Source organism: Mugil cephalus, chromosome 15 (assembly GCF_022458985.1).
Source record: "Mugil cephalus isolate CIBA_MC_2020 chromosome 15, CIBA_Mcephalus_1.1, whole genome shotgun sequence".
In the NCBI taxonomy this organism is placed as follows: Eukaryota; Metazoa; Chordata; class Actinopteri; order Mugiliformes; family Mugilidae; genus Mugil; species Mugil cephalus.
In genome coordinates, this window is record NC_061784.1 from 8,887,304 (window position 1) to 8,898,314 (window position 11,011).

General features: G+C 41.8%; 2 protein-coding genes across 5 annotated transcripts; both read right to left on the bottom strand.

Annotated features, from left to right (window-relative positions):
• Nucleotides 1-1,476: 1,476 nt before the first annotated feature.
• On the bottom strand, nt 1,477-4,814 carry zgc:153990 (uncharacterized protein LOC768125 homolog). Of its 3 annotated transcripts, none has more exons than XM_047606773.1 (5): nt 4,433-4,814; nt 3,619-3,800; nt 2,973-3,410; nt 2,713-2,766; nt 1,477-2,596 (listed from the first exon to the last, which is right to left on the bottom strand). In XM_047606773.1, the coding sequence occupies exons 2-5, from the start codon at nt 3,743-3,745 to the stop codon at nt 2,154-2,156; spliced, it is 1,062 nt and encodes a 353-aa protein (XP_047462729.1). In that variant the 5' UTR covers nt 3,746-3,800; nt 4,433-4,814; the 3' UTR covers nt 1,477-2,153. The 3 variants fall into 3 exon arrangements, with proteins under 3 accessions (XP_047462729.1, XP_047462728.1, XP_047462727.1); XM_047606772.1 differs by having other exon boundaries at nt 3,619-3,825; nt 4,484-4,812; XM_047606771.1 differs by having other exon boundaries at nt 4,484-4,804.
• Nucleotides 4,815-5,292: 478 nt separating this feature from the next.
• capns1a (calpain, small subunit 1 a) lies at nt 5,293-10,779 on the bottom strand. Of its 2 annotated transcripts, none has more exons than XM_047606775.1 (11): nt 10,659-10,779; nt 9,751-9,807; nt 9,619-9,655; nt 9,431-9,523; nt 9,277-9,334; nt 9,031-9,095; nt 8,443-8,511; nt 7,894-7,972; nt 7,432-7,548; nt 7,266-7,324; nt 5,293-7,119 (listed from the first exon to the last, which is right to left on the bottom strand). In XM_047606775.1, exons 2-11 carry the CDS (start codon nt 9,795-9,797, stop codon nt 7,093-7,095), a joined length of 651 nt encoding a protein of 216 aa, XP_047462731.1. In that variant the 5' UTR covers nt 9,798-9,807; nt 10,659-10,779; the 3' UTR covers nt 5,293-7,092. The 2 variants fall into 2 exon arrangements, with proteins under 2 accessions (XP_047462731.1, XP_047462732.1); XM_047606776.1 differs by having other exon boundaries at nt 10,642-10,744.
• Nucleotides 10,780-11,011: the final 232 nt, after the last annotated feature.

Consider the following 11,011-nt stretch of genomic DNA (forward strand, 5'->3'; position numbering starts at 1 on the left):
TACACTGCAAAATGCATTTACTGTGGCACACTCTCCGTAATCTCCGTACACCGTCAAATTCAGTTGTCAATTGCAACAGTCATAACTGGAATTTGTTATTACATAACCTGTATTTAGTGTCATGGCAGTAGTAGTTTTGGTAGGTCTGGTCAGTAGCGCCAGTGATCAGAGGTTAAAGAGGTTTTTATTGTCATTTTAACCCTGTAAAGCAGATTTAGTACATAGTGAGATAAAAGGATGTGCCTCCAAGAACATGGAGCTACATGAAGACATAGGACCAAGTACAATACAAGAGATTGAGCATGAAGTGCGTGTGTGCAGGCTTGTGCAGACGGTGCTGACAGTGCAAAGGATGCTCTATGTGGTTCTTGTGTAAAATCTGGTCAGGATGAGCGGTGGGAGATGTGCTCTTCTCCGCTTCCGCAGACAGTCGAGACTCTGCTGGGCTTTCCTGGTGATGGAGCTGTGATGTCACAACCTTTGCAAAAAAACATTCCAATTTAAATGCATGTTAAAATGATGTTCCTGCCTTAAGCTGGACAGGAATAGTTTGTCCTGATTTATTAAGAAGCGCCTCAAACCCCCACTGCTATGTACAAGGTTCTACTAGTTGTGTTTAATCATGTAATGTGTCTGCTGAAGGCATTTTCTGAAGTCAAGCTCTTAGCACAAGTTCAAACACGTTAAGTAAATGATTGATGACACTTAGACCATGGCCTTTCCTGATTGAGGCGAGCAGAGGAAAAATGAAAATATGCATGACTAAATATTTGACATGACAGAATCTACTACAGTCTGGAATATTCAGAGTGAGTTGTCAAACCACACTTTGAATTATTTAAGTCTATATATTACTACCACAAAGTATTATAGAGAATATACAAAAATACAGTCTGGTTCTGGTTTCCAATCAGCTCCCCACAGTGTCTCAGGCAGATTGTGCAGTAGCGCCCCCTACTGCAACTTCTGTGATCCTGCAAAGCTGTTTTAATGTGCTGAACACGTGTCTCCATCCGTCAAGGTGCGAGTGTGACTGAGATGATGTAAAAATGTATATTCTCTCTTCATAATGTAAATATTCTGTTTCACTTAAGAGTCAACACATCCCATAAAACTAAAATTAACCTGTGACCTCACTTAAGCCTGGTCATTTCTCATAAAGATGAAACACATGGCGTCCGCAAAACGGTTCATTCAACTTCTGCATCAGCTCAGCCCTGTAGTTTTTAGAAGTATTTACTTTCTTAAAGAGGAAATGTGTGATTATCATGGACTATTTTCAGTAGTGGATTATTTTTTCATATTGTACTATCTAGTTTTTGAATCAGCCCATTTAACAGGTCATTCTCCAATTGAAGATAATTTGAAACATATTATCTGCAGTGAAATCAGGTGGAAAAGGGCAGCTCCCGAACATCTACTAGAGTGCTTTTCACTTTACAGACCCACAGCCAGGAAAACTAATACTGAACCATGTAAATATATGAAGGGTTTATTTCAAATTCAAAGTAACTTGCCGAAACTTTCATATTCAAGTGTTGATGTTTATATTGGAACGAAACAAAATCAGACAATCACAAATTATTCACCTACAGGCAAAGTAATCTAACACCCCTTGTTTCGCTCTTGGACATAAGGACCATATAATGGTCAGGTGCACGCATCCGCTCACCATTACAGTACATGTGATAATCTCCAGATGCAAAGGAAATCTACAACAAAAGGACACACACACACACGCGTGCGCGCGCGCACACACACACACACACACACACACACACACACACAGATTTAAAAGACTCATTCGTTGCATGTCAACATTAAAAGACTGTAAAGGCTTTAAATGTGGTGTTGCTTAATAAAAAAATGCAAGTAGAAGTCACTTTCAGTAGAAAAAAAAACTCTGCTCTTTCTTTATGGCTAATATTGGTTATTTTCTCAAACCATTTTCATGTAACCACACAGACAGCAATTCCATCAATACAATATTTCTACCAGTACAGTTTTAAAATAAAACCACAGAATATCTGTTCAGTATTATCAAAATAACATTAACCACAGGTAAAGTCCCAGGAACTTGGAGGTTCCTGCACCCGATGGTCATGTTTGAAGTCAGTGATACAACTTAGAAACATCTCCGTCCGACACTGTTGTTATAACGCTGGCCGTCCATTTAATTTGTCGTGCATGAGAGCGATGGCGCCGCCCGTGAAGTCTCTGAGAACCTGCACCGTCTCCCGCTGGAGCTGCAGCGACTCGCGCACAAACTCTTGCTGAGTCTCCGCCAGCTGCTGCACGGACTCGGAGAGGAGCTCCAGGGAGCGCGAAACGGTCTCCAGCAGGATGTTGGTGGCGTGCTGTTCCTGCAGGCTCAACGATGCATTGTGCAGCATGCTGTCCCTTGTGTTCTGCGGGGGCTGACCCGGCAGTGGAAGTGCGGCTGTTGGTGCTGAAGGTCCAGAGGACGTCTGAGGTTGTCCTTGTTTCTGGATGCCGTTGTTGACTTGGTGATCCTCTGTTGGTTTTGCTGCCTGAGTTGAAGGAAGCACGTCATCCCTTTGGTCTGAGTCTGAGTCTCCAAACGCAGTTTCAGTGTCTTGAGACAAAGGAAAGGCCCATACGTTTCAGCACACAGGCAACAATAACAGCCGTGCAGATGAAGCAAAAAGAAGCTAACATTACTAACGTCTACCAACAGATCTGACAACTTACCTTCTGCTGGAGGTACTTCATATTGCACATCGAAGGCAGGCTGCGACGAGTCACCTGAAAAATTCAAAGTTGTTTGCGTGCACTTCACTTCCAGCTCTTAATTGAACTATTACAATTAACCATCCATGCAAAATTCTAAGATTTGTCACCCATTAGCCAAACGTAAATGAGGATAAATGTGACACGTACACAAATCAACTCCACTAATGTTTGAAATGTAGCTCGTATGTGACTCTGTATGTCATAAGTGTCTCTGCTACCTGACTGCGCAAGTACGTTCATGTTGTAGGGAGGTGGTGGAGGCATCGACGACATATCCAAGCCGCCGTTTGGGGAGCTTTGCATTCCAATCATATCCTCCTCTTCCATTTCTTCTTCCTCGTCCGGTACGTCGTCGTCATCCCCCAGTGGGCCAAAGTCACCAGAGCTCTGATCTTCCTCACCCATCTCCAGGATCTGGAGCACTATTTTCTCTGTTGGATTAAGGTCTTTGGAAAGGCGTGAGTTGAGGCCTCTGTTGGGCACTGTCCCCGACCGCATGGCCGCCACTTTGCGCTTAGTGTCACACTTCAGGTCGGACCACTTCTTGATGACTTCTATGACCTCGCGTTGGCACTCCCCAATCTCATTGACGCGTGCTGTAATCTCGGCCCATGTGCGCTTTTTCATGTCCGTTGGGACACCACGGTTGAATTTGCCTTTGGGAAGTCAAAAAAAGTCACAAACACAACATGTCATTATATCAAACTGTTCACTAATTTCTTCTCCATTTAACTATCCCTAAATTACTTTTAAATTAAATAGTTACTGTGCAATCGCCCATTTGCCTCCGGGCATAGTCTCTTCGTTTAGGAAGTGAATGAAACAATTGTGAATGTAATGAACAGTTTATTCGCAGACACATACCCACAACAACCATTCGATGCTTCCTCACTTCATCCAACAGTATGTGAACTTCACTGAAAGTGAAACGGGCTTTTCTTTTCTTGAATCGGGCAACACTGTCTTGGTTGTAGTATATGGGTGAAGACATCCTCCACACACACTGTCAGCAGGTATCCAGCTCCTCTGTGGTTCAGCTCCTTCAGCTGTGTGTTAGGAGATCAACAGTCTCTTTAATAAAGTTCAAGAGTAAAGGAGGGTCAGTATTCTCCTGTGGCACTGACGCACTGTCTCATCAGATCAACTGTGATTAAGCTGGCAATTCACAAGTGTTGATAAAATGATGCTGTGGTGCAGACTCAACAGCTGAACAATGACCTGTAGAAAGGTTACTAAGTTGAAAGTTAAAGCTTAATGAGTGGACACGATCTGTATTTTAAAGGTAGCGTGGTTACACACGCACAGATCTTCCTGTTCACGCAGTTGGACAGGGACATACTGCAGGTATGGCGTTAGGACAACACGATCAGCGACAACACTGAAAGAGTGAATGAACAATGGACGATGCTGTTAACACTTTGCACATGCGATAGCATAGTTAGCTTTGCCAAACCCAGGACTCACACATAATTACCCACTTGACCTATTTGTCGCAAATGGCCCTGAGAGTTTTAGCGGGTGCTGGCTATTTGGTCCCCTCATAAAACACAGCATACATCTAGCTAGCTCTAGTCTAACATCACAAACCACATCGTTAGCTAGCATCTGCTGCAAGGCAACGTTTGCTAACGCTGCGCTGAGAAATGACCCAAGGAGCCCTCAGTTCACACAGGCCCACCTCAAGAAGTAAACGTCAATGACACAATAGCTGATGAGGTGGCGAACATACCCCTAAGTTGGGATTTGATCCAGAAACCTGCAGATAAACTTCCTTATCGACAAGATTGCAACTGTCAAGTTAGACACAAGGTCACTAGCGCTACACGTATCATATCCGGTTAGCTTTAGCGGGATAGCCAACTAAAGCAGGGACACGCGTGGCAGTGCTACCTTAATTGTTAGTGCTGCTTTCTCGACTTATACTACAAATGGACGTTTAATATACCGGGAACTTGTGAGATTAATCACGGCTAGTTTGGTTGTTTTGCTGGTTACATTTTTTCGGTTTATGTCAAACATTTAGATTCAATGCATTTTATTTTGAAGGCGCATGCCAAGTTCCGGTGCCGTCACATGGCTTCACCGAAGTATCAACCATATGGGATCAAAACACAAAACACTGACTGTGACACACATGCACTGAGAGAAAATACGGATGTCTAGCCAAGAATGGCAATGTGGCGGAGCCTCCCGTGGATCCGTCATTGCTTCCCACAATACCACATTTTCTACTTCAAACACCCCTTTTCAAATAAGATTCACTAAAAATCTGAGAAATCAGATACATAAATATGGACATTTTCTGTCACATTTTATCATTTTGAGAACGTTATTTAAATTGAGACAAATTTAAGCTTATTAAAAAAGTAAAACATGAACTGTATTACTCATTCATCTGATAGAGGTTGTGATTCAATTGCTTTCATGCATCCTAAAAAATAAGGTGCTTTTTGGTTTCTATCACTTTAAGTGGCAGATCTCAGTTCACCAGTAACCAGCCTTTTATTTATGCAATGCATCAAGAACAAGAGTGACACATATGATATACCATTTTTATTCCAAATATGGCACAGGTATTTATTTTAACAAGCACTTTCATTAACAGAATAATGAGTGTGGCTATATGCACGTGGTTAAAAACTCTGAATAATGGCATCTTCACAATCAGCGACATGCATTAGTGGCATAAACATCTGTTACATAAAATCAATTCACACACTGTGCTGGCGTTTTCTGCTGCAAGCATTTTGAATAAAGACACAGTGACACGTAAAGGGATAAGAAGAAGAAACGGGATTCTGTGCCGGAGTTGCACAACAGCACTGAGCAATCGCACAATACAGCCTGCCCACATTAAGCCCCATCTCTTAGGATGTCGCTACTGCAGAGGGGGTAGAGCTGGATGTACTGAATATATACTGTACACTGACAAACAGTCATTCATATTAGGTCACTTTAAACAAGGTCTGGGACTAGAAGATCTACACATTATTCAGCCCTCTAGTGGCTGTAAACAGCATGCCTTCATGACAGTAAGAACTACTGCAGTGCAACTCTAAAACAAAAGTATTTTTTTTTTATTATTATTATTATTATTATTACAGAACATTGAAGTACAATTTTCTGTGTTTCAGCTGAACCATTATTCATAAATCTGGTGGTGGTGAGCGGTTTTATTGAGGACACATCTTCATTCACAGGATGTGAGGCTGGTTTTTAAAAACAAAACAGCATAAGATGTCAGATATACAGTAAGTATCACTTTCCAGGGTTGTCTTGCTAATAACTATGTGAAGATTCTACCCAGACATGATCCGAGATCCACTAACTTGACAGTTTCAATGGATCTCTTCTCTGTGCTAGATGGCTGTAAACTGATGACCTGTTTGTCCTGTTGCACCTTTTGGACTTGGACCACATCTCTTCTATCACACTCCTATGAAGCTTAAGGCTTAATGGGAATGGTCACTGTCCTACACAGTCTACCCTACCTCCAACCTTGCATGTTCATTTGATTAATAATATGGGTAAATTAACGGTCTTGAATATCTGTATCTCTGATGGCTGGTTAGTCATCAAAACACTCAGGCTAAAACTAGGTGGAACGTTTTTTAGGAATTTACATTGTCACAAAATTCCAAGTAATGTTACGGTTGCTGAAGAAATGCAGCATCCCAGCCCAACAACCCCACAGTAACACACCAACCGCCAGAGACATGGAGATGTTATCAAGCAGTCAATAAAAAAACAGTTTGGAGAGGAATCTAATCAGGGTGAATCTGGTGGCAACAGATGCGAGTGAGGTGAATAGTCAGATCTTTGTCAGCAGATGAACTGACGCGATTGTTCCGACGCAAACTCGGGTTAAGGTGTCAAAAGAGTCATTTTTGTTAAACTAATGCAGAATGTTTGATTGGAAACTGTTAAAAAAAATTGACCTATGCCAACACAACACACATACTAACAACATATTGTCTTTGTGGGATCAGCTGTAGCTGCATCCTGCTTTCACATATGGGGTTTCACAAATGCTTGCATCAAAAGCAAATACCACACAAGCAGACCAAATTATACCAATTCAACATGACAAGTTTTTGTCGCTCAGTAGCATTTGTCTTTGATCCTCAGCTATGGGGACCATCCTGCATGCAGGTTTGTTCTTTCCCTTGTTAACGCCGCTTCAAATCTGATGGAACAGCGAAGAATCTAAAATAAACCTGCATGCACGAGGGACTTGCTGAGTAACAGAAAGTTGTGGGGATTATAGATAAAATATTTTGTACTGTGTAGATAAACAAAGTGGCTCCATTAAGCAAGCAGGAGAGTGATCACCTGGACTCAAGAGTACATGGTCAACTGAAGCCACTGAAAAGACAAACAGATCAGAGAAGATTACTTTACAAAAATGGGGAACTGCATTTCACTTACCACCTGAAATAAATGTTTTTGAAGAAATGCATAGCAAATCTGAATACTAGATAAAAATAGACTGATGTTCACAATAACGTTACCTCCTGAACATTGACTTTGATGGTCCCATTGTTGTCCTTATCCAGGGTTTTGAAGGCACCTGAAGCATCAGAACAGATAGTGAGGCCAGCAGACAATCATTCTTATCACACAGATATAGCACCTCCACCACTAAACAATCAATTCATTTAAGACTTTGAAACTCACGGCACATAGCATCCAGCCTCACAAGGCACCCGATGTAGTTGTCAAAATCCATGTTTCCACTTTCATCACTGTATCTACGAATGATCATCCGGTAGAGGTCATCATTGAGAGGGAAGCCTGAATGAGAAAGAAGATGAAAACACTTTCAAATATCTTGCACACAGGCTAAATGCTTAAGTCCAATTTTGTTTCAAGTGGGCATGACAGAAAATCACAAGCCTCAAGTTAAAAAGATTATTCCATCAAAGTCAGAAACCCAAGCCCCCTGGATTTCTGGCTTTTCAAAAACTATTATGCAAATACTTTTTTTTTTCCAAACATGCACAGACACGCAACGTCTGACTGTAGACATCGCCTTACCTTTGTCTGTTTCAACATACACTAATAAAGCTTTTGTGTGAATCATTTGAATATGTGTGCGAACCTACAAAAGACAATACTGAAAAGTTAAACGATCCTCACCTGCAGCTCTGAAGGCGTTAGGCAGTTCATCCGCACCAATGAGACCGGAGCGATCTGCGTCGTAGGACTTGTACACACCCTAAACAGTTAACGGCAGAATTATTTAAAGCACGCATGCGATCTGAAAGTTTCCTGGTAAGCCAATACATAACCTAGAAAGAGAAAAACAAAACGGTCGCTTTCACTATCCGAGTAGTTGCTCCAGTGTTGGAGCAGCAACTATTGAGAAATTCCTTCAAACTAAAATTATAATAGCACTGAAGGCGAATTTCTCTTGTATATTTTGACACGCACCCAATGCAAATTGTTAGATGTATTTATCAGAAATCCCTCTCAAAACACAGGCCACATCTATACCCATGTAAAAACCCAGCAGTTAATCAAATCATGCACAAGCCGGGCACACTGTACAATCAAATCAGCTGATACAGAATATCCGTTCTTCAGTGTTCACTGTTGCTGCAAATAATTAACACGCACCACAGGAATGTTGCTGTGCAACACAGAAACAGATGTGTAGGACAAACTAAAAGGTCCTGTTGTACTTGCCTGCCATTTTTTTATATTGTTCCAGAGATGTTTAAATTCGTGGAAGCCGAGTTTCCCAGTGCTGTCGCTCTGAAACAGTGTTAAGGACAACAGACAAAGCGTCCTCCTTTCGACTCCACCTAAACCAGTTACTTGTGCGTATGCTGTATTTGCCCAAGGTGTTTTTCCATATGCCGTCCTTTTTCACGTTGTACTGAAATTCTCTGCCACATTAGAGAACGACACTAAAAACACCAAGAACCAAATAAAGTTTCCCCAAACATTTGTAATCAGACCGAATTATCTTGAGTACAGCAAGTCTGATGTCTCCTCAGTGCGTAACCTTCACACACTCTAAAGTCATTAAAGCTCGCCGGCCCCACTGAGAAAATATGTCTTGTTCCCCACATCATGACAGTAATTAGTATTCATGTTTCAATCTCCAATTGAGTCAGCTCCAAGAACTGTGGAGTCAACGTTTTCTCCCTTTAGGAGACTGTTTGTTTTTGTTCTGCGCTGTGTGTAATTATTGTGCTGTTGTTGCTGTCAGCTCAATACTGTCATCTGCAGTACACAACACGTAAAGCTGACTAATTACAGAAAGGATACATCCATGACGGCCACCATGCTTCTGCATGACTCAATGCTGAAACCGTCCGTCTTCAGGTCTCCATCTAAGATACGAAGAAACAGCCAATAAATGTGTGTGTATATGTTATTAAAAAAAAAAGTATGTGTTTAAATGTTGCGAGGAACAAAGGAACAGCAAAGGAAAACCACTAACAACTAAAAGAAACAGCCACAATGATGCGTAAGACAAGAATTATAAATGTGATGTATATAAACGAGTCTTACGTTTTCCAATGATTCTGTTAAGGATGTTCATCAATTCAGGAGGGCTCACTTCCATGTCCTATATGATAAATATTCACCATTAAAAGACCTGAAAAAAGCTGCACGGTGCAGCAGAATGGACAGATACTCCATAGGTACTGATACTAGTACTCACATCTCCTGCAAGTTGCTGGAAGACTCTGCGGAACTGTTTCTCCTCATCGTTCTCATGCTGCTCTGCATATGCTACCGGCCTGCGTGGTGGAGGCTGCGGGAGAGAGGCGCCGGCAAACGTCAGAGACACTGCGATAGTGCAAGGTCAGTAGAACAGTTAGAGCTGCTCTTTACGCTACTGATACTCACAGGGTCAGAGGGCACAAACTGGGCTGGGTCGATGTTGCTACGAACAAAGTGCGAGAGACAAAAAGGAAACATGAATCCACAAAGCCCAGTTTGTTTTTGTTTTGCTTAAGTGTGTACTACAAAGATTCTCACCTGACAACATCGATGATGCCACCAATAAATTTTTTGGCAAAAAACATCTTCAGTTAACTGTGAACGCAAAGTACAACATGAATGACACGACTGGGGAAAGAGCACTGCCCAGCACTGCAGTAACAATGTTTTTCATTTTTCATTCTGGAGGCTTATCTGGGAAAGGAAGGAAATTCTAGTGAAAACATATAAAAGAAGTAATTAAGCGGAAGGAGCAGATGCAAGAGAAAACAAACAAAAAGAGAGTAAGTAATCTACAACGAACACGTGTTGTTTTGTCGCCGTTCAAACGTCTTCCCTGTCATGTGTTAAAAATGCCAACCTGTTCAATGTTTGAGTAGATTATTGGAAGCGTTTCACTTCTTATCAAGCAGTGGCACGTCCTGCGTTTTCACTATTTGTCTAATTAGTGACACACCCATTGGTCCCTCTTAAAATATTTCCTGTTATGGGGGAAAACGCCACACCTACACTGCGAAAAGATGATCAGCTAAAAAAATAACAAAGGTGTCTTGTAGTATCGCGGGTTTATAATGACATCTCTGAACGTTAACATCACCTGGTAGCATTTCGACATTACTGCACAGACCAGTTTCCGTGCTACAACCACAAGCTACACTTTACTCGGTCGAAGACTAGCATTGTGCCAAGTTAGCTTGTGTTACAAAGCGAAACAACTGCAGCTGCCAAGTAGCGTTAAACAACACTCACAGTATGCAGCGTCTTAACATATATAAGGCAGGCCGTAAGCAACAAAATTAACTTTAGCATTAGCTAATCTAACATCAAGCTAACTTAGCAACACGGGTATTTGCGTTACGTATCAACTTCAACAAAACTCATAACTGCCTTATTTAACTATTACATAGCTTCCGTCGTCTTAACACTTGCATTTTGGATGTAGTTACCGTGAAGTTGAGCCGCTTTAGGAGTTGCTTGTGGGTTATCTGGCCGAGCTTGTTCCACAGAACTCGGCAGGAGGGAGGAGGAGGGTCCGTGAACTACACACCCCAAGTGACGCGGCTGCAGCAGAGACCAGCTGTGACGACATGACGGATGGGCGTATCGATCCAGAAATATCGATACCTCCGATCTAGACGTGTGTTTTTGAGAATCTTCATATCTAAACATCAATACCAAGAAGTATCACAAGAAATATTAATAATTCTATGACTCCTAAAAAGTAAGAGAGTATGAGAGAGGGAGCGCAGGAAAATGTCCCCCACACCTGAGACAGACCTCTATGATGGGCAGACAATCC

What these genes read in the sequence shown, in the direction of transcription:
- zgc:153990 (XM_047606773.1), bottom strand. Translation starts at nt 3,745, where the DNA reads ATGTCTTCACCCATATACTACAACCAAGACAGTGTTGCCCGATTCAAG. An exon ending in GCATCGAATGGTTGTTGTGG is followed by an intron (nt 3,411 to 3,618) that starts GTATGTGTCTGC and finishes GACTTCCCAAAG; the next exon opens with GCAAATTCAACCGTGGTGTC. An exon ending in TGAAGTACCTCCAGCAGAAG is followed by an intron (nt 2,597 to 2,712) that starts GTAAGTTGTCAG and finishes CTTTGTCTCAAG; the next exon opens with ACACTGAAACTGCGTTTGGA.
- capns1a (XM_047606775.1), bottom strand. Translation starts at nt 9,797, where the DNA reads ATGTTTTTTGCCAAAAAATTTATTGGTGGCATCATCGATGTTGTCAG. An exon ending in AGTTTGTGCCCTCTGACCCT is followed by an intron (nt 9,524 to 9,618) that starts GTGAGTATCAGT and finishes TCTCTCCCGCAG; the next exon opens with CCTCCACCACGCAGGCCGGT. An exon ending in ACAATATAAAAAAATGGCAG is followed by an intron (nt 7,973 to 8,442) that starts GCAAGTACAACA and finishes TTAACTGTTTAG; the next exon opens with GGTGTGTACAAGTCCTACGA.